The sequence below is a fragment of the Myzus persicae genome, unplaced genomic scaffold (assembly GCF_001856785.1).
Source record: "Myzus persicae strain clone G006 unplaced genomic scaffold, MPER_G0061.0, whole genome shotgun sequence".
NCBI lineage: Eukaryota > Metazoa > Arthropoda > Insecta > Hemiptera > Aphididae > Myzus > Myzus persicae.
This window is the reverse complement of record NW_019103124.1, coordinates 150,332-173,575: the sequence shown is the minus strand read 5'-3', so window position 1 is coordinate 173,575 and position 23,244 is coordinate 150,332. Positions and strand designations below refer to the sequence as shown.

General features: G+C 28.8%; 2 protein-coding genes across 5 annotated transcripts in view; one reads left to right on the top strand and one right to left on the bottom strand.

Annotated features, from left to right (window-relative positions):
• The window catches only part of LOC111033828 (lipase member H-like), a 37,065-nt gene extending 22,802 nt beyond the window's left edge, over positions 1 to 14,263 (top strand). The window contains exons 6-8 of one of the 2 annotated variants that reach the window (XM_022314754.1): positions 6,652 to 6,808; positions 10,476 to 10,535; positions 14,057 to 14,263. In XM_022314754.1, the coding sequence (XP_022170446.1) occupies positions 6,652 to 6,808; positions 10,476 to 10,535; positions 14,057 to 14,069 (230 nt within the window). In that variant the 3' untranslated portion in view covers positions 14,070 to 14,263. The remainder of the gene's footprint in view (positions 1 to 6,651; positions 6,809 to 10,475; positions 10,536 to 14,056) is intronic. The other variant, XM_022314756.1, reaches the window with a different exon arrangement.
• LOC111033830 (ras-like protein rasC) overlaps positions 1 to 23,244 on the bottom strand; it is a 169,482-nt gene that overhangs the window by 55,678 nt on the left and 90,560 nt on the right. The gene's annotated exons all lie outside the window — the stretch shown is intronic.

Below are 23,244 nucleotides of genomic sequence, written 5' to 3'. Positions count from 1 at the left end.
CTAGTATAGTTTACAGCGGTATAAGTTATAATTTAATACAATCGAACGTTGCACAATCGTGCTATAAGCCCTGCTGATTATTAATTAATCAACTTAGTTATAAATGAGTCAAGTTAAAATTTTTCTCCGTATTAACTTTAAAAGTCCATAAATGTAAATGATATTGTTTGTTAGTTATTAACTATTAATCTGACGTTATTGTCGTTGACTTTGTATAATAAGTTAATTTTTTGCGTTCACATAAAAAAGTATGTACAAGAGTATTTCATACATTTAACGAAAGTAAGTCACATAATTTTATACTATTTTACTTTTCCTGGTAAAGTTCATGAGAAAATATAGTCTAATATTTTCAAAAATGTAAGATGTAAAAATAAATAACAATATTTTTACGAGATTTGAAATATTATTGAATTACAATAACTATATTAACTACTCAGTATAGGTATAGTTTATACGATTCTGATGGATATAATTTACTGCGGTACAACTGTACAATTATTATAAAATATTGTTCTCTTAGTAGCTACTATGTTTTATTAAACATAATAGTAGGTATCGTAAATTGTATATTTTTATGTAAGCCTAAAAGTGAGTCTAGCAGGAAGTTAAAATGTTCAAGTGTTTCGTTTTTGTTATAGTCTTATAATGTGGTATAGTATACAATAATAATAATACTATAATATTATTATTGATAAAAGTTATACCCGAAGGAAGGTATCAAACGAAAAGTTTTTCTTTAATGTACCTACGCATTTTGATTCTTTAAGTTTGTAACAACCGTTTGGAGTGTAGAATGTTAAAATTTTAGGTTCAAAGTATTTCAAAAGCTATAAAAACATAAACGTTTCTTCTGTATATTCCTTGACAGAAGATTATTATGCATGATATACATTCTACCGTTTAAGATGTTATGTTGAAGTGTTTTTAGTATAAAAAATAATTAACAATTATCAATATTGTTGTCTATTGTGAATATTTCACTAAAAGTTCTTAACATTTTTTCGTGTCTCGTTGTATTAACGGTGCAGTACAATATTATTATTTATTGCCTACTTATTATAAGTTTCTTAATGAAACGAAGAAGTGTTCATAAATGAAAACATTTGTAACTTAATTTGTATTCCCTGTAAGGCCATACGAATGGTCGATTTTAAGACTTGTTCTTCAATGGTTAGCAATAAGATTAGTTTTGTCACTTACAGATGTTACTTATAATAGATAATATGTTCATAAAAGTAAGTGCTGTACGAAATGAATGTATTGAGTGTTATTCAAGGTAGGGCCATCTAATCAACGAACATTTTAGGTTTACTTATAAGAAGACCTCTTGAAGTGTTTTCTTTTTTCCAATGGGTATTTCTATCTTACAATTTTAAATCAGATTTATTGAAATATATTTTACAGTGGGTATTTACACTCATGATGAAATGTAGTTGAAAAATTTTCTTTGTTTTATAATTATTTTCCTAACGTTCATAACAAAATACATTATTTCTAATTCAACATAAATAAAAGTGATTAAGTTACCATTCTAATATTTTTAAAACTAATTACAAATGTTTGTTTACTTCTGAGACTAAAATAGGCGAAAACATTAATAATAGAAAAATTTATATTATTCAACTACTGATTCAGTCATCAATTTAACATCATGTTGTATTTATTACAATTTTTGTTTTTGATTTATTTGGATTTTTAACATATTATATACAAAAATATCCTTTAATTTAAATGTATTACTTTAAGAGTAAAATATCGAAAGTTTTTAATGCAAATATTTGTTAAGTTAAGAGCTTTTTCAATGTTAAGGGCATATTTCCTGATTTTATCATTTTTTTTTTTTTTGTAAATCGTTTGATGGTTTTGACATTATAGTGAACAGAAATTACAATAGTACAATAGAACAGTTTGTACATTAAAACTAAAAGGATTTAAGATTTTATTGGTGATTCAAGACCAACAATAATATTATTAATGCTTAAAATATCGTATCTTATATAAATCAATTGCAACTAGTGATCAGTAGCAGGTGTGAACTAGAGAATCGCAAAAATAATATAAAATGCATCTAAATTTAAAATAAACTTACTATCGTTTTCAATGCAAAAACATGCAAATCCCAAAACAAAAAAGTAAAATAAAATAAAATAATAACAAGTTCAATTTTTTGTGTTTTTAAGCACTTATTTTTATTTAGCACATTTTGGAGCATTAAGGTTCGAACACGACTCATAAAGCTTTTTAGAAAAAATTATGATGATAATACAGTTTTTTTTCAGAATAATAATATTATGTTAAGCTCTGTATTGATCGGCAAGAAATGATGCCCAAGAGATGCGCATATAAGAAAATATAACTATAATGTAATATCGTGTTCAAGATAATGTGGTTAGCCTGAACACAACTTGCTTAAAGTCGTTTTCTAGTAAATTTGTGTACTAGGATTTCGGGATCGGGCATTGAACCGACGGTCGTACTCCGTCAACAGGTGGTCGGATACCCCATTTGGTGTTGATGACGGTGTGGCCGAATTCCTACAACGATTGCATATGTCATGTCCGGCCTGTCCACTGCGATGTGCATCGTCGTCCCGGCTCAAGGAGTCATATCAGTCAAACGACAATTGGTCCTCAGGCACAGGCTGGTCGAGTCCCCCCTCTCCCTAGGGTTCTGGCATGCCAAACCGGAAACCCGAACGTCAACACCTGAGGTAGCCAGGCCCTCCTTCGATCACGTGGATCTTTTTTACGAACTTGGCCAGTCCGCCAGCCGCGTGGTCGGACTGATCGGTCACCTTGTCCGTCGGTTCTCAGATCACCTGCCATCAGTGGGTGCTCGCGCTACCCGATCCACACGCAGTGCCCACCTAACCAGTCTCTATGGCATGGTCCCAAGAACTCGCGGAGGACCACATAAGTGGCCGTGGGTGGCGACGGACACGGTACTCGCTGGTCCCAGCACCTGATCGGGTAACCAGAGCATCAGGATGTCCATTTCTCCACAAACTCTTGCCATAGATTTCAACATACGAGCCTAATTACAATCGCCTGCAGATACTTTGAACTTCCGGTATACCTGGTTGTCGATCAGTCGCATCCGGAACATCTACCAATAACATTGCTCGTGGTCCTCCGGAAGCTGCGCGAGTGGTCGACCAAGCGTCCGGCTACAGAGCGTGAACAACGTCGGGGGGTAGCGGTCATATTCTGCACACTGTTATTTCGAAACGACTTTTTTCGATATTGATTGAAATTTTAGTCCATACGTCTTCTGTACGTCGTAAAAAGGGAACAAAAGTTTATTGTTATTGTATATTTTTTATTTCACACGTTTGTCCAATAATATCGTTTCGAACGAATTACCAAACATATGTGTTTCCGTTATACAGTGCCTGTTTCATTGTGGTCTGGGCCTCATTCAATAGGCTTTATTTATTCAATACAAATTCGAAAACGGTTTTGGAAAATTATTAATCCATAATCAAATTATAACAGTTTTAGATTTACCTAAAATCCAAATTGTTAACTATTGTTTTCTAGTTTTTAAGTAAAATGATTTCTCAATTTACAGAGTTAATAAATAATAATGTATAGATTCTTAATAAACTTTTAATCAGAAAATACTTAATTTTTAAAATGGTTAGGTGAAATGCTAGAAAAATGTATATATTGCAAACTGATGTTAGTATAAAATTAATTAATAAAACGTTTTCAAATTCATAGGGTTTTTAGTCATATTTTTTTCATTGTGGCTTAAAATATTTAAGTGTACTATTAACTATTTGTACTAACTTAATAAAATGTGTAAAAGAATAATAATAATTTGATTCCTATGGAATATAGTTATTTAGCGTATTTAGAGCTTGGTGGAATCGAGTGGACCAGTTTCCATCGATAAACATTAGTTCAAACGCTACAAGATGTTTCTCCGACATTCGAATTAATAATATTAATTTTCTCGCTCGTGTCTTTATATTATGGTAATACTTTTATTCAATCTTCAAGCTGTATCGATTAATTTCTATTTTTTTTACGGTTAAATCGTGAATTATTTATGAACAAGATATACTATATGTATAACCATTGGGTTTATATACTAACAATAATATATACACAATGGTATAACCTATATAATTTATGCGTCTAAACTGTAGGGGACATGGTATCGTTGTTAATCGTAGATATATGACTTTTCATCGACATCGATACCTATTTATTTAACAGAAAACCATAATTATATTAATAACCGTTAAAACGAGCTGTAGTACAGTCTTGCTTTTATGGAATCATAAATACATTTTTCTTTTCCAAGTGTAACGAATATAAAATACATAATAATATTATTTAGTACCTATATAAATGTGTATGTGCGAGCGTGTTATACGGCGAACAAGGACCTTTGATGGCATATAAAATGGACACGTGACGGAGATTTGTAACGTGATTTCTCCTCGCTCGTGAACCATGGTAATTATTATACAGACGTCGACAACGACGAGCTACAGCTGTCGATTTTAAACCCGGGTATACGTGCCGATTGTAATATCATTAAAACTTATAGCATTGTGCCTCAAACGTTCGAGTGCGATTTCCAAGTGACTAACTGTCTGTTTGTGTGTACAATATTTAGAATCGAATTCTCAGCTTATGCGGGTTGAAAAGCAGATCCAAAGCTCCGAAAAAGGCTGTCATATTACAATATTTGTTTTTCACTGGAAATATAGAATATTGTAATAGATAGGTACGCACGCGATTGTAAATTTTATATTTTCATCAATAAATATGGGATATGGTATTATTGGGGTATAATATTGCCATTTAGCATGGCTGGCAAATTCAACTCATTTTTTTACTCTTTAGTTAATATGGGAAAAAGGAAGTTGAGTTTTAAGTTTAAAGTTAACTTTCTATTTTTAACTAGTTAAAGTTGCAGTGAACTTCGGTAAGACGGAACTTCTGTAAGACGGAAACCCCGGTAACATGGACAATTTCTTTGGTCCCAAATCAAATACATAATGAATGTGAACTTCGCAAAGTCGGAAACTCCGTTAAAACAGAAAAATTGGATGGTCCCAAGTGATTCCGTTTTACCGAGATTTTACTGTAATTAAACAAAATAAGTTACATAACAATTTACTTTTTTATTTAAAAGCAACTTATTGATTAAATATATTGTCTACTTGCCGAGTTGATTTTTGTCCCATGTTATGCAGTTATAATTTATGACTTAATTAACTTTATAGGCATATACTTATATAGTAAATAGTATTTTACTTAGTAAAAAAACCCATGGATTTAAAATAAAATTTGTTTTGTTAATTAAAAAAAAAAAAATTTATGATTGGAAATATGAAAAATAATTTATAAATTATAATGATATAATATGTTTTATAAACATGCTACTAAATTAAAATGTAGAAGAATTTCTCAATATTTCTGGAATCTCAATAATAGTCGAAATAACGTTTATACGAGTATATACACATTTGTAAAAATAAGGCATATAGATATGTAATGTATACTGTACTGTAATAAGTTATAAAATTTACAAATATTCGAGGAAAATGAATTTACAAATTTTGAATTAACAATATGAATAGTATAAGTATATTAGATATATTTTAGATTATTATTGCACTTTAAAAATTGTCTTGGTATGCATGTGTATTCTGTCTTAATATTATGGAATTATGTTAATAATAATTTATTAACTATTAATGTTCATATTTTCTAAAACCATTTAAATTTTAAATATTGATTGATATTTTCAACTTTAATTATTGTATTAGTGTATTCAATACAAATAACTCAATGTTTCTGTACATTTTTTAAATAATTGTAATTAAGGAACCTCTTTTTACATTATTGAATTATACACGTCATGCCATTAGTATACACAAAAGTATGGATGATACATAAAACCTCTTACTGTAGCATGGTCTATGCGATTTTATTGGACATATATTTTTGTAGGAGTGTCTCCATTATTAAATTATTTATTGCGCTACTACAGGCAATTCGATTGATTTTATAGTCAATATTGCGAAAAAAAAAATATTAAAATACATCTATCACAATATTATCTCAAAATAAACCATTATCGACGGCTATATCATAGATATTATACAGCTATATAACATTGGTGCATCACATCCGTACTGTCGGATAAGAACCATTTGTACAGTTATTAATCGCGATGGATACATGTCCCTGATGATAAATATGTGCGTGTTTGTGCTGAATATTATAGGGAAAAAAATATTGAACGTAAAAATAAATAAATCAATAACAACTGGCCTCATACGCCACCCGTTCTCTTGTAAAAACCTGTGTTGTATACCTAATATCTCTGACGTAACTACGCTTCAAGTATTATTCCAGATACCAGGGTTATAAAATATTATGTGACAAATAATATTGCAGTGTTGTGTTAAATGGCTGCTGTGACTTGTACAATGCAACGAAGAACATCATACCACTATCTACTTACACGTTATAATTTACTAACTTTATAACTTCGAGTCGGTCCGTTGTGCTGATATACGTACCTATTATAATAAACACAACTGTAGTGTTTTTAATAGTTTTTAGATAAAAAAATATATAATACTACATATGTATTTCGACTAAAATGATAAAATGTTTTCAGTTTGCGGTCATATAGTAGTTCTAAACTATTTGTCGGATTCATTGAAAAATGCAACTGAATTTAAAGCATACCGTTGTCATGCGTTAAACTTTTGCGAGAAAAACGTCGTTGATGTTACAGAACCAGCTATTAACATGAACATAAACATACCGAATTCGTGAGTAAAAAATTCAAATTTGTAATGCATAAAAATATACTGTTTTTCGATGATATGTAACTTTTAATTACGTTTTGAGATAAGAATTACTGCAATAATAGTATGTAGTATAATATGATCAAAGCATAATAGCCAGTTATAATTAGTCACTATAGTATATTACTCTTGTTTAGTTTTGAATGATATATAATATTTCAAAAATATACAATTTAAAAAAACTATTTACGATACATCTGTATAGGTGATATTATTTAGAAATATTTGACTGATTTAAATCACCAGTTGGTTAAATTTAATTTTAAATCCATTACACTACATTGTTTTTCAAAAGTCAAGATATTTTAATTGTATTATTTCAAAAGAAAACGTCGTCATAAAATCGTACTAGAAATGTCATAATACAAATTGTATTTTTACCTTACAAAAATGATTATCACGGCAAGTGTTAAACCACATGTGATGCTTAGGTAGTAGGTATAAAAAATACACAATATACATACGATCAATAAAACATTATTCCATCGCATGGATTTCCACGAAACACTGAACATTTTTTTTCCTGATATAGTTTTGATATTATAAGTGATCTTCATCATCAATGTCCAATACATTTATGTACCAAAGCGTTATTCGTTTTAAATAATTTTATTCGTATGATCAGTGTTCATAGAGTTTCTTGAGGTTTATTCTGTTATAAGGGTATATTCATTGAAAACTAAAATTAACTGAAATGAATGTTGATCTGAAAAATGATACATCACAATAGCGAAAATGTATTTATTTTTATGCGAGGGTTGAAAAATTTGAAATTAACATTTTTTTAAACTTAAATATTACAGTTTCAAAAATAAATGAAAGAATTATTAAAGAAAGATAAAAAGAATATCAAAATGGTTTAATTTCAAAATATAAACCTCTTGGATTTAGTAATTGAAATGTCAGCAATTTGCTGACAATATTTTTTTTTATTCGTTATAAATATGAAAAAGTTATACTAGGTGCATAATGTTTCATAACACTGTAGGATAAAACAAAATGTGTTGGACTTAAATAATAATTTATTCTATCTTTTGTAATACCTGCTTTCAACATTTTTGTTCGCACTGAACTGCACAATAAACATAATATTGTGTCATATTAATATATTATGCTACTATACAAGTTTTGACTTTTTTCATTGCAAATAATACTATTTTATATGAATTGTCTAAATTGACAACATTACTTACTCACTTTGCCAATGTTAAAAGTAACATATAATATCTATAAAACTAAATTAACTTAACATATTAATGCTAAATTTTAAGATATTTGTATCAAGTTATTTAATTTGAGATTCTAAAAATTGTTATCATCGTAATTTTTAATTTATAAGCAAATTATCTTAACAAATCTTTGGTTGTTAAAATATTATATGCTTTATTATTGTGTATAGTGTAATATTTTTACCATCAATAGTGCAAATATATTAGAAGCAAATGCATCTTAGTGCGTGATTTCGGGCTTAGCTTTTCTAGCTCAGCCTTTAAGCTACGTATATAACAATTATGTGTTGACACTTTGAATTTAATTTTTTTCACATATTTTGTAATTTTAAGTTATATCGCATTTTACGGTATTTTTAACAATATTTTCGTCACGATTTTTTTTAACTTTTATGGATTACTTTTTATTTTATACAGGCTTTCATAAGCGTGTTTGTTTTATCGTGTTTAAGCTCGAACTTAAATACCTAAATGAAATAATTATAACATTTTATTTGTCTTTAAAATTATTTAAAATGGATAATACCAAGAATAAATTTTAAAATGTTGGCTATAAATTAATGGTTAAAAATTATTTAGTCTATTTAAACTTTAACACCTATTAATTTTTTACAAAACATTATTTGGATTTTTGAATTGCATTTATTAATATTTTATTTTGCATTAAGTGCACAGCCTCAATTTTTTTATTAATATTATGAGATATATTTTTTAACGATAAAATGAAAAGTAAGATGAAATATTCTCAACATATATACCTTCGTCAGGTCATTAAAATTGTTTAATATATTGTAGCACATTGATAAATCATTCCATTAATATATACACTTTTAGTGGATCTATCCTGTTCCCCCATAACACGACTTAGATTGTTTTTAAAGTTAGCTATTGTGTACCAGCTATAGTTTAAGGTTGAATATTATGTTTACATATATTATGAAAAACAGTATTAATTAAGTAGGTATTCAACACATTTTTATCGACCAGCTATTGGCTATTTGGATAGATTGTATGACTTAAATACATTTTGAGCTTTGGAATTGTTATAGGCTACAGTTGGGCTAACAAAGTAGGTATATTATGGTTTATTCAATGGTTTTTAGTTGGGTTGAGTAGTTTATTATGTTCATTTATTCTTAAGGTTTTTACTTTTAAGTTATAATCGATTTCTCAACCTTTCTAGTTGGTATACATATATTCTGGCTCGCAGTTCAAATTTCTTCACCGGTTAAACATTTTATCGGTAGTTTTTGTATCATTATGTGGGAAAGGGTATACAACCGCCGCGCGTAGCCTGTTCTTAAGTGATTTATTGCTCCTTCATTTTTTCTTGTTTACCACACACCTCCATCTACTGTGGTGTCTGATTTTGATTCTTTTAGCTCATTTTCTTTTATTTATACACTTAGGCCTTTTATTATACCATTAGTTTCTTATCTCATAAACTGAATTATTCCTTTCTTGTTTTGTCTTGTCAGAATATGTTATAAATTCTGATGCCATACATACATATTTTTTAATAAAGCCATGATTTTTTTATTTCTGTAAAACTTCATGATTTAATCTATTAATAATTAAATATCTAATACAAAAGTTGTACTTATACAAGTTAATTTGTTAATTGTTGTTTAATTAATTAAATATTATATTTAGTGTTAATAACTGTTTTATTTGGAAATTATAACGTGTATGACATGTATACAAACTATTTAAATGTTTTTGCCCAAATAACAACTATACATATTTATAAATATTATCCTGCTGCAGAAAATGTAAAAAAAACCTTATGTACTAAAAGGTAGTTCTGGAAATGTTAATGAAGCACATTAATCGTTTAATCTAATTTAGTGTATATAGTTTTGATGAAAGTTTTCAATGGTTCTAAATGTTGTGTAGGTAAACTCAATATCCCAAATATTGAAAATTCTGTTTTCTCGGTACCATACAATTTTTTCTAACATCATGTGATATCAAATATGATGGAAATATCAACATAATATTAAAATCAATGAAACTTTTTAAAAATTCTTTGCTAGTGACAGTGAGCATATTACTATGCACAAACATGATTGTCTCATAATCTATTAAACGGTTTATTTTTGTTTCATGTAAAATAATATTATAATCGAATTTATAGATATAGATACAAATACGTCATGATCAGATGATGGTATCATAGAAAATGTATAATCAGATGTATCGTACTCTATATAATTAAAATATGCTTTATTATATCTATATAATATGAGTGCATACTTTTGGTTTAGATTTAAAAATGAAATATAATGAAAACCCTACATCGTGTTTGCAAACATATTATGAATAAATAGAAAAATAGTAGAATAGTTTATGTGGGTGAACAATGATCATCGTATTAACGATAATGTATTCTTGAATTTTAGAACCAGAGGATTGTATTCCATAACAACATTAAAAAAGGACTTAAAAATATACTCACGTTTGTAAGTAAAGCAAAACTTTTATCTACTATATAGAATATTTTACACAATATTCTAGACATTGATCATATAATTATCTTATTTTCGATTAAGAATATTTTGTAATAAGATTGAAATTCTGTTTTTTTAAATTATTACCTACCTATCGATAAGTTTAATGGTGCTGTTTAAAAACTACTGTTTGACTTTTAAAAGTTGTACTCGTAATATAGCCATAAAAGATAAAACAACAGTAATTGTATTTTAGCAGTAGTTTAAATTATGAACAATCCTTGATCGATATTTTGGAAAATAATCGTTGAAAATTGTGACAACAAACACATTGTATTGGATTTGTTTTTGTTCACAATCACGTTTATTGTGCTATTAATTTATGAATAATAGTGGTTTTCCTTATGAAACACTCGTAAACATATTTTTTTAAATTTAAGCTTTATTTTACAATAAGTTTCAAGTTGAAACATTGGAATTTAATTTACAAGATTTAAATGTCGTTTTGTAAAATACAAATTATTTAGTAAACACAAATTAAGTGATATAAAATGTATAGTCAAATAATGATGATGTGTGAAATATAATATTTTCTTTTTAGGTTAATAACATACTTTGAATACTAAAGTGGACATTGGAAGATTAAAAATGGATAATAAATGAGACGATAATTTAGAATAGTCGGAAAGCAAAGAGTAATGTCACATATCCCAGGGTTGTTGAAGAGTATGTTCACGGTTAATAGACCTAAAGTTAGGTTAATACAATTTGAATACAACGAGTGGAAAACAAAGTTTGGCTAAATATGAGATGGATTAGGACGGTTTTAGAAAGAGTTATATGAGTGAAATGAGATGAAGCGTTTCAATAATAATTTAGCCATAATTTCGTTACATAAATCCTGAAGTTACGGCTGAAGTCCAGTGCTATGGAAGATGTTGTGAATTTGACTTGTTTGTTAGGGAATTTGTAACTATAGCTATTCCGGTATGATCGGATACACAAAGAAATTTAATAAAAAGCTTGTCTCAGTAAGAGAAAGTAAGAGGCTTTTGATCTTTTTACATGAGTAGAATTTTGCGTTTATAACATACGTGTACTGCTAAGAGAGCACGAAGGCAGGAAAGTGAATCAGTGGCGATAAAGAAGATATTGTTTTAATGGATTTGATCCTTTTGAATCATTTGGCTGCGTACCAAGAGGCAGTGGGTGGTAGGTAATAAGAAAATAAATGTGAAACTGTGTGATGTAAAAGGAAGACTTAGTTGATAAAAGATAATCAGAACATCGGTAAAAATTAAAATCAAAAGCAGAAATGAGTTATGTATAAAACCAACAACGATGTTGGTGAAAAATTGAAGGATAACAATTTTAGAAATTTGGGAGTATGGATTAAAAAGTGTTTATTTAAGTGTAGTAGGTATAAGGAATAGTATGTAGTAAAGGAGAGGAGATCGCTTTGTACAGTCACAGAATGTGAGTTTTAATAATGTATTTTAACGGCTTTCGGGTGGCTGCGAGAAAGTGCGGAGTAAGTTAGCGTATGAATTGGAAGAGTTTGAACAAAACGTTTAACATGAATAATTAACAACACACATATACAACAGACGTGTCGGGAGGACAATGTGAAGTCTGAATCGGACTGACCTTACGCTTCCAACTCACTCTAACGGGTGCCCATGGTTAATCGAATGAGGTGACGTCGGTGCATCACGGCGGCCGCATATAAATAATATAATATTATTTTATCGCGGCGGAATAGTAGTTTCTATTAAAGCCTGGCGGCCGGCTAGTTGATAGACCATTTGCGCGTCGCGTTGTTTAAAAATAAGGGTCGAAATACATCTAACGGAAATAAAAACTAAAATCCAACAAACGTCAAACGTATAAATAAATAAATAAAGCCCTCGCTTGCAGTATGTGAACCGGCGGCGGTCGGATTGGCCTTTTATCAACGCGCCGCAGCGCCGACGGTGCGCGGTTCAATGCATTTCCGATACATTACGCCGAGGAAAAAAAAATGTTTCAACTAGTAATGTTGTGTAAACGAACAAAAGTGTGGTATAACAACACGATATGAATTCGTTTTCGTGCGGCACCGTTGCGCGTAACAAAATCGATAAATCTGCTATGATTAGAAGGCACGTGGTGGCGAATAGCATGTTATATGTATAATTTATAATTTAATAACAATATTGTAACGTTCGAAAGTTTGTGTGAATTTCGATCGACGATACTAAATATATTTATAATATTCCCCCTTTTTTTTTTTTTTATTTTAGAACATTTACAATTTGTATTAACAAAAAGACAATAAGCAAATGTGATAATGTGTACAATAAACAATATGATATAATGACAGAATGACAGAATAAGAGAGGCCATCCAAAGATAAGAACCCTTCAATAATATTCCCTAAAATATCATATTATCCATATTAATAGCGATGTTTATTTCCAGTGAAAAAAAAAAAATAGGTGATATACATTTGTCTGTTTATATAGTATGAATTGACGAGTGCAAAGTTCATGATTTAAGAATGAAAATGCACAAACTTTAATAAGACTTGATACATTTTGATTTTTGAAATATGTTGGTGCAATTATTGACCAATTATAGGTATGGATCCTTATGAATATTTATTATGTGTTCTGGCACTTAATGATTAAACAACGCGTTTTGCTATTTGGGTCTTTTAATAATACTAAACGCATATAATATACGGAAATTAAGTCAATGGTTGTGCTGTATTTTTTTTCGTCTGATTTAGTGAGAGTTCCAGGAATTACGCATACGCTTTTTTAGTTTTTACACAAGCACTTGAACTATTATGGTATCTTCTAGATTCCTGTCCTGTATTACCATATACGACCATACTAAGAGAGTATCTACATTTCGTCAAATATATTTAAGTTTTTAATAATCAAAATATCGTATGGTATATACACTTTATCGTGAGAAGTATTACAATTCTGTACGCAAATCATTTCAATAGTTTATTATTTTCTTGATGAGCCAGTTCAAGTGATTAAGAGTTCAAATTAAAAACTTTTTAAAGGTCATTGAGATACTACATGTACTTTCTAAATTAAATAATACAATGCAATTTACAGCTTAGATTAACTGATCATAGTTTCATTTTAAATAATTAACTTTTTTGTATAAGTATTCAGCGTGGAATCATATATTTACCAAATATACCAAAAGTTTGAAAGATAATCTCTACCTAATTAATATTTTAAAAGTTGTACAAACCCTTGGCACATCATGATCAATATTATTATACATTTACAATCAAATCCATATTATGTAACAAATTATTTGTGGAACAGTTTAACTTACTAATATATTATAATTCTCATATACCTACAAAACTACCTTCTGTAACATATCATTATGAATTATGATACTTTTTTTGTTAAAAATTCGTTATGCATTTTAATATATCATTTATTAAAATATAACATAATAATACCTGTAAATTTCGAAAAGACATTACGTTATATTGTCTACGTTCAATTATTGTGTTTCAGCTTCTCACATTAAAGTGTGAAGATTTGGAGAAACATTCAATTTATCAAGCAAGGTAAAAAATGTACCTAACAGGTTTTTACATTAACGCACATGCTACTTAAATGTATAATGAATGCGATGTTTTATTTAGCACTTTATGATTATAAATTATACTATCTATACTATATTATATGTAACACAAAAAATTGAATTAGAATATTGTATAATGTGCCACATTCATACATTATTTTTTTTATAATCACTAATTATTATTAATTAAAATCCAATTATTCGTACTTATTATTATTGTTTTTATTTATTATTTTGATTTGTCTATTTCATGAATAATTCAAGCTTTTAATAATTATTATACCTACCCATGTTTTACACTCAAATTATTTCCCGGATTTGTATATAATATTATGGTTATTACTTATTAATTATTAGTAAGTACTAGTACCTCTAAACTTTATATGCGTCTTTTTTTTCGTGTAATTCTTAAATAGAATATGAAATATGATTCAAAAGGATATTTATATTTACAAGCGATCCCTATTTAACTATTTTGGTGGTTAATTTTTTGAGTTACTTCTCCAACGTTTTTAGCAAACAAAAAAAAAATGGTACTATATTGGACCACAATAAATTAATATTTAAATCCTTCTCGCCCATAATTTTGTATCAAATAGCAAACACGATTGTGTGTATGTTACAATAAAAATAATCTATTCCGTACAGTAGTTATTCTTATTCATCATTAACTATTTTTATTATATTATATTTTACGAGTTGTGAAAAATAATTATTGTTAGCAGATGGGAAATCTAAGTCGAATACTATATCGCACGTCATATTGCATAACTTTACGATTTACACTTATCAAAAACAAATTGTCTTGTAAAAAAAAATGTTTTTAAAACTATCTCAAAGCATAATATATTATTACATTATTCAATGATTGACTTGCTTTTTTTGATGACGGTCACAAAATCTATTCTAGTGTCAAACATACTTAAGTTATAATCTTTATGTATAATAGATCACATCAGAAATCAGTCATTCTCAAAAAAATAGACAATAATTTTGATCTTTGACAACTTTATAATATTTAATCAAAATCATATAATGTACACAACACATAAAATAATATGATTTCGGTTCATGTATATTGAACCTGAATTTTATCCACTATGTGGAAAAGATACTATTTTACATTTTGTAAAATATTTTCTAATTAAATGGTAATGGATTGTATTAATTTTCACTATTTTAATCATAATTATGTACAATTTTTGTTTTTAATAATAATTGTAAGCAATTATAATAAATAAGAACGGAATTTATATAGATTTCACAATGCTCTTTCTTCATGTGTATTATTTAAGTATAAATAATATACAATGTACATCTACTATAAAATAGTATACAATTATTCTAATAATATCATAATTTAAGTATACATTATTACTTAAAATAAAACGTTTGTACAGATAATGTAATTGATAATTGAATCAAAAAGTTTTTATATTTTATCCGTTGGACTGAAGTCTGAAAGTTTAACAAAGAAAACATTTAATACCATATTTTTAATTATTTACAAAATAAAAATACAATATTATTATATTACATTCACGTTATTTAATTGTGTTATTTGTGATTCCAATATTTGTGATTTGATTTACATCAAAAAACGATCGAATTCATGCTTCTTTATTTCAAATTTTTGAATAACGAAAAACACAATTTTATTATGTAGATTCTGTACAATAATATTATATAAAGTATGTTAACATACAAGTGAAATTATTAGCAACGAGAACAAACTATTTTAATTTTAAAATCGTAAATAATATATAGTTATGTTTGACTATTTACTTATTTTAAATCATCTTTCTTAAAGAAATATAGTTTATAGACATTGTTTTGCATTGCGTACATTTTTTAAATTGTTTTATTTTATACCTTACTTAACATATTATACATATGTTATGTGCAATAAACCTAATAAATAATTGTATTTTCTTAGATATGTATAGACCCAATTAAACTTCTATTAATTGATTAACAATGTTTTAGTGAATTCATGACGTGTCTACGAAGTTTCATAAACTATGCCATTTAAAAGCCTTTTCTCGTAATTTACACCTTAAACATTAGTTTTCACTTAAACTCTATGTTTCGTTTAAATTACAATATTCTATGTTAAAAAGATACGAAACAATATTCGTTAAACGTACCAAAAACATCAACATGCGTTTCCTTCCGCAATACTTTAAATTGGTAGGTACCTACCGGCTACTGTACGTGTTAATTAGTGTTTGGAGCATTATATCGAAGGTTAATTATTTAGAAAAATATCATCAGGACAATTATAATCGATTGCAAATTATGTTCATTTTAAAGTAACAGCCAATAGGAATCCTGCACTGATTATTAAAAATAAATTTAAAAAACAGTAACAAATCTTTATCTATATTTTGTTTATTCGTTACCTCTTATTTTATGGTTTCTCAAAATTTTCACTTGTGAAGGTTCATGTATTGTAACCTTATCATTAAGGAACCGGAGGCTAGAACTACCTAAATCCACACAACAATTTAAAAATATACATTAATCCATGTACTGAACATATGAGACATATGCTCAAAATAATATGTATTATAAAATACAATTTCATAACAAATGGTTGCATTAATTGTATTGTTTTCCATGATTTTACTTATCAATACAAAGTATTGAAGACAGTTGGTTTAAAAATCTATCTTGGTTTTAAAAGGTTTTTTTTTTTTTATTTCTCAGAGAGTCACTCTGAGTGACCTCAACAACTGCGAGCCCGAAAATTGTTTGTGCTATCAGTGAGCTCCGTGACTAACAGCCGACGACTACGGCGACATTGATTTCGGTGGATTTCGAGGTGCTGAACGAACTGACAACGTATACAGTACTGGCGGTGGCCGTTAAGAGGTCGTTAAAATTACCAACACTATCTCTATATGTCCGAATAACGGACGATCGTCAACTATTTCACTTGATGATAGTATGGCATCATCAGAAATTGATGTACCGTGAATTATTATACCGAGGAAAGTATTGGACGAGTTGACAGAATTTGAAGAATAAATTCGAAATGCAGATTCAATGTCGGGAAAGCACCTTCTGTCAATACCATTGTGTTTCAGGAGTACACTGGAAGTCTAACACATGCCACTGATTACATGGCATACTGAAAATAGTCATTGAGTGGCCATTTAGCCAATAACGTGCAGCTTTTTACAACGACGGAAAACCAGCCACGATCGGACCGAGATTAAGACCGGATCAAAAGAACGACACTATCAGATACATTTAGAATATTTGACGACATATTGATTCATTATAATAACTGCCTATAAGGACGGTTCGAAGTATTAAATAATTGTTGAGCTCATAAGTTCGGCTATACAACAACAGGGACTCATACTGCAGTATTTGATAAATTTTGTTATTTTTTATTCTAAATTTGTTCCGTCCATCATACTAGTGAACAACACGGATAACTGGTAAATGTTATTCATCAATTTCCATTATAATATATTTTTATACATGCAGTATTTATTTTATATTTATACATATTATAATATAAGCTAAGCAACGATACACTTTATTTAACATTAATATATTTTTGACGTCTTAACGCTTTATTAAAGACAAATTTTCAACGTTTTATAAATTAAAACAACGTTTATAATAATTATGTTGATTTTAAATAATTAAAAATTAATGAATCTCTGGTTGCTATTATTTTAAAACTGTTTACTCAAGCTAAATTATGCCGTCTACTTATTTTTTTTATTATGCTCTGGATTTGGATGTTTTCAAACTTTGAACGTTTGGACTAATTTAGAATATTTTATAAGACTGATATTACTTTTCAGAAATATGCTATTACATTTTAAGTTTAAAAAAATGTTGGGCTAGTGGGTTCCGCTATTATGCTGTGCAATAGGTGTCGAGTGGGTCACTTTAATGGATGTGTTAATTTTGAAGTAAATTATAAGCCAATGAATGTAAAAAACGATTATGAGTGAAGATTTTCGGAGCGTTTATAAATAAGTTTATTTTATGATATTATTGTTATTAATGTAATTTATTTTGCTATTCATAATGTTATAGGTTAGGTAGTTAAGTAAATTAGCTGTTTCCGAAAATATTGCATTTCAAAAAATATCATCACGAGTAAAAAATATATAATATGATGGTTGAAATACTTACTTATACATAATATTTTTAAATGATGACAAAATAACTAAAATCGTTCTTTGCCAAAGTCTAATTTCATTCAAATTTGAATTCAGAATATATTTGCATGTACATAGACAAAAAAAAACACTCAATCACATCATTGTAAAACCGATCTATTCATCACTCCGTTCAGAATTTAAAAATTGTATATAACTTAGAAAAGTTTAGATTTCCGTCGTTAATATCTTATATTATATTATATATTATTGTCATCGTTTATTACAATAATATAAACTGCAGCAAACGTAAAGACGCATATTCTTGAAACATAAATAGAAAATGCATAAATGGGAACGTGATTATTGTAGGCATCGTCGGTCATTCGATCATATATTCATATTAATAACCCACACTAGTTAAACGACTTTTAACCCAATTGGTCCTTATATCATAATATCATATTTTTTTGTTTAGGTTGTTAATTATCACACAACGCAGTGTCAATCCACATCACATATTATTACCACATTTGTTTGCAATCATTATTGAACGTTACGTTTAGTGAACTTGGGAGGTTAGGTGCTTATATAGACGCATTTTTGATTCGCATTAAGCTAATGCGCGTTGATTATTTAACACGATTGATAAAATCGAATTAACCCTATAAATGCACATTAACGATTGTATGTAAAATATATTTTATTGTATGTTCAGCGTTCGACGACCCGCGAGGATCACGATGGCGTGTGATTCGGATGGAAAGTCCGTGTAAAATATTTTATGGCGCTTAAAACTATACTCATATCTATTGTTGTATATTATATACTAAACTCTTGTAATATTATTATTTTTGGCATTTTGTTATTATAACAACATGTCATGTGCCAGCGGTGCTGGTATATAATGCGATTCATCAGTCCCGAGAAAGGTTCTGCTACGAGACCAGAGAGCCGTAAAAACGACGCTCCGGGCCGAACTTCAACGGTTATGGTGGCCAAAAACGATCGCACAGCCGACATCGTTCGGTCTCCTAGGGCGCCTTTGTGTTTCGCTTCAACAACAAAAACAATAGAATAACAATGCCTAATAAAAATATATATTTTGTACTCGTGGGTCTTTTACGCACATGCATTTTCGTCTATTCGCGTTTTTATGAGCATATAATTATCCTCGGGGATGTTATATTTATGTATAATATAATTGTATTTTTATTTTCCCAGTTTGATTGTTATGAAAATATTGAGAAAATTAATTGAACAAGTTTGACACTCCGTTTATTTGTCATGAAATTCGTGCGAAATTGATTTCCAGAGGTATTTCGTACTCCTTAATTTTCTCCTCCCTCGTCTAGCGTGAAATGGGCGAAAATCGCAGCGGCGCTAAGAGTACTTGGAATCCTATATTGTAGAGTTTCAATAGATATTTGATGTATGGTGACATTTCAATTTACCAAAATTGTTTATATATTTACATAATATTATTATTACTATTATTATTACAATTACAGTTTGATTATTGATGTTATATATTCCCTTGAACCACCAATTAATATGAATGTCGACAATAATATGCAGCGTATAAAGACATATCGAAAAGTTTGTCTACTACGAATTTCGATACTATTATTGACCGGTGACTTTCAACACTGAAGAAATTCAATATTAAATAGTATATTAAGTATACCGTAAATATTATAATTAAACTATAGAGTACAAATACAGAGTGATTGTTGTAAGGGCAAACGCTCGTTATAATATCGAAAAGTATAAACTGTTTTTTGTAAAATATAATTTACCCATGTATTTTTCATACTTTGCTTTGTTGATATCATTATTTCCATATTGGTACCAGGTGGTCGATAATCTATCGTTTCATATTAGTTGTAAACCAGTATATCCGTGCGTTTATAGTTTCAACGTTGGTGATGCTTTTTTCATAACTTACTCTTGATGTGGGTACAATAAATATGTAAAATATTAAAGTGATCCAGTGGTAATTCTAATGTTATAATATTGTATGCAGTATTATGTAAGATTAATTCCGGTACATATTCACATCAGTTACCGGTGATGGCTTGTGGCTGCGGCGGTCATCGCCAGTACCTACCTACCTACCTACCCGCAGCAAAACCGAAGTAAATTAACCACGTGCCGACGGATTAAAACCGCCGACGGCCAAGTCCAGTCGGGATGAGAGAGAGAGAGAGAGAGAGAGAGAGAGAAAGAGTAATGGAAATGAGGGACAAGGGGATAACTAAATACAAAGTCAGCGGGCGTAGATGTTTACCATAACAATGTAATTATAATAAAACGTCAACGACCGTGAAGGCTGAACGGTTTGTACACTTATTACTTTGCGTCCGGCCCATCAGTAGTATATATTATAGCTTTACGATAGCTATGGTACACACCAAAAATCATAACTTGAAATCGCCCGAAATTGATTTTGTAAAAAATATCAACCCGGGTACATGCATTGCTACCACGAGCGGCGGAAATTCCTCGCAATTGCCTCTGTCATATTAGAAAGAACCGCGTCTGTCCTCGGTCATGGCGTTTAACTTGGCAAATTCTGGTAAACAACATAATAATTTGTAGTGCGATGAATAGTATACGATATTACTTTGAAAGTATAAATAATGATGATCATGTCTGATGATTATCAACCTAACCATTGGAAATCTTGATTTTTAATGAGAATTATTATAATAATATAATGTGTGGTACCATTGTTTTCAGTAAAATAACTTAGTGAGTAAATAATTAGTAAACCTACCCCGAAATTTTCTATTAAAAATAAATAAATAATGAATTATACACACCGTATTTTGAAAAAATTAAAAAACCCCTCGGTTTTGTTGTATTAAATATACAAGGTGTGTAATGGCGGTGTTATTTATCATTCATACCCGCCCACCAACTAATCTAATATAGACTTTTCATTCACCCATATTCTGCTTAAGTCTTAGAACTTAAACAACCATTTGAATACGACTTAATTAAAATGAATTATTAAAATTTTAGAATATTTACATAAGTTATCTCTATAATTAGTTTTATAAGATTTTAAAGAATCGTGAAAACAAACAATTTAATTTTGTATCAAGCTTATAGAATTTAGGTGAAGTAGTGATATCATATTATAAATGTAATAACTTTAATGATTTTGGTTCTCAAATGTAATAATAGTTAGTCGAAAAATTTACTACAATGCAATGTTATACAAAGTAGACGAAAACCAATTAGATGTCGCCATGTGGTTTGCTTAATATTATATTAGTGTGTTTAAAATATTTATAGAATAAGTAGCATTATGGCATATGATCTGGTTCTGCACGTTTTCTCAATTTTTTTTTTAAACTTGATTTATTAACATCAACTTTGCCTATACTGTATAGAATATAAAATACATTACACATTTTTCTTCAGCCATGTAGTTAAAATAATATTATGTACACAGCTGTAATATATTGTATGATATTACTTCTCAATTTAGTTTATGAAAACGTATAAAGTTTGATTTTATTTACCCGCCGTCTATCAAGTGATCGATAAACTAAATCGCGGTGTACCTATTTGGAAAATGTTATTATTACTAACCCTTTGATGAAATGTTTACAAACCACTCCATATCTAAAGCACAATATTGGTACTGTTTTGTTTTATTTATTTACAAACATGCGTACATTTTTATGGACTGATGATTCCGCGATGCTCTAAATCATCACAAGCCATATTTCTGTAGATATTCATCGAGGTATTCGATCAACAGTTTCATCTTGAATTTAAAAAGAAAACCTACCCTAACCTAACCTACAATAATTATAAATAATTACTATAAAAATATAAATGTCTCCGTTGAAAAACCTTCTACAAGACAATAATATATTAAGAACCTAGTTACGTTATGAAATAAACGATAATTCGTCTTAGTTGACGCGTCATAAAGTTCGAAGTATCGATCGACTCCATATGTATAGGTTCCTAAGTCGTTGAAAAATTTACAAAATCTATGGCATTAATCATTGACAGTTGACCGTACCGAAGTGAATAAAATAACTTTGTTTTTTTCTTTCGGGCCGAATTTACTTAAACTTCAAAAATTAATTATAAATATGATACGATTAGGCCATTAGGGTTCATTCGTATGACGCACGAACGCACAACTCCATTGTATCACTGCTAGTTGACAACCATTCACCAAACGTGTTCACTCCATAATTGTTAAATAAAACTTAATTTTCTCCGTAAATCTTTATTGACACCATAAGTTCTCGTTGATTATTCAGAAAAATAAATTAACAATTCTGTAATTTTTTTTTTCAATAAATTTGCACGAAATCCGAACTCACTACCTCATATCCAAGTAGAGTACCTAAATACACGCAAAGTGATTTGAACAACAATATTATCATCAAATAAATGTAAATCTGATGAAATTATATTGTATTATTATATAATATTAAACTAGATATTATAATACTACCAGACGTAAGTAGAACGTATAGTGTGTACCTAGATATACATACCAATTTTCAAAATATTGAATATTGACTTCTTATAGTTGTTAGGTACAATATGTTATATTTGTCTAGCTAGGACGCAAATGTTTAGCTGGATAAATGTAAAAATGTTACTTATCAGTTAACGCATATTGTATACATAACTTATCAAACTACTTTCAAAGATTTTTAAATAAATCATCTGTTATAGAAATATGCGTTTTACGTCGTATAAGTTTAGTCCTATTGGTTCAAAGATTTATTTATCTATTATTCATAAGATAGTTGTTACTTAATGAAATTAGTAATTTGAATAATAATAGTAATAAATTCTAGGTTTAATGTTTAAAATAGTAATAATTAATGTCGGAAGAATTATTTTGCTAAAATGTCGTGAGTGGGAGTACGAATTCGGACAAATTACGTACTTTATATATTTGCATAAAAGCTGTGTGTGACAAATTTGTTTTTTTTTAAGATGGCTGA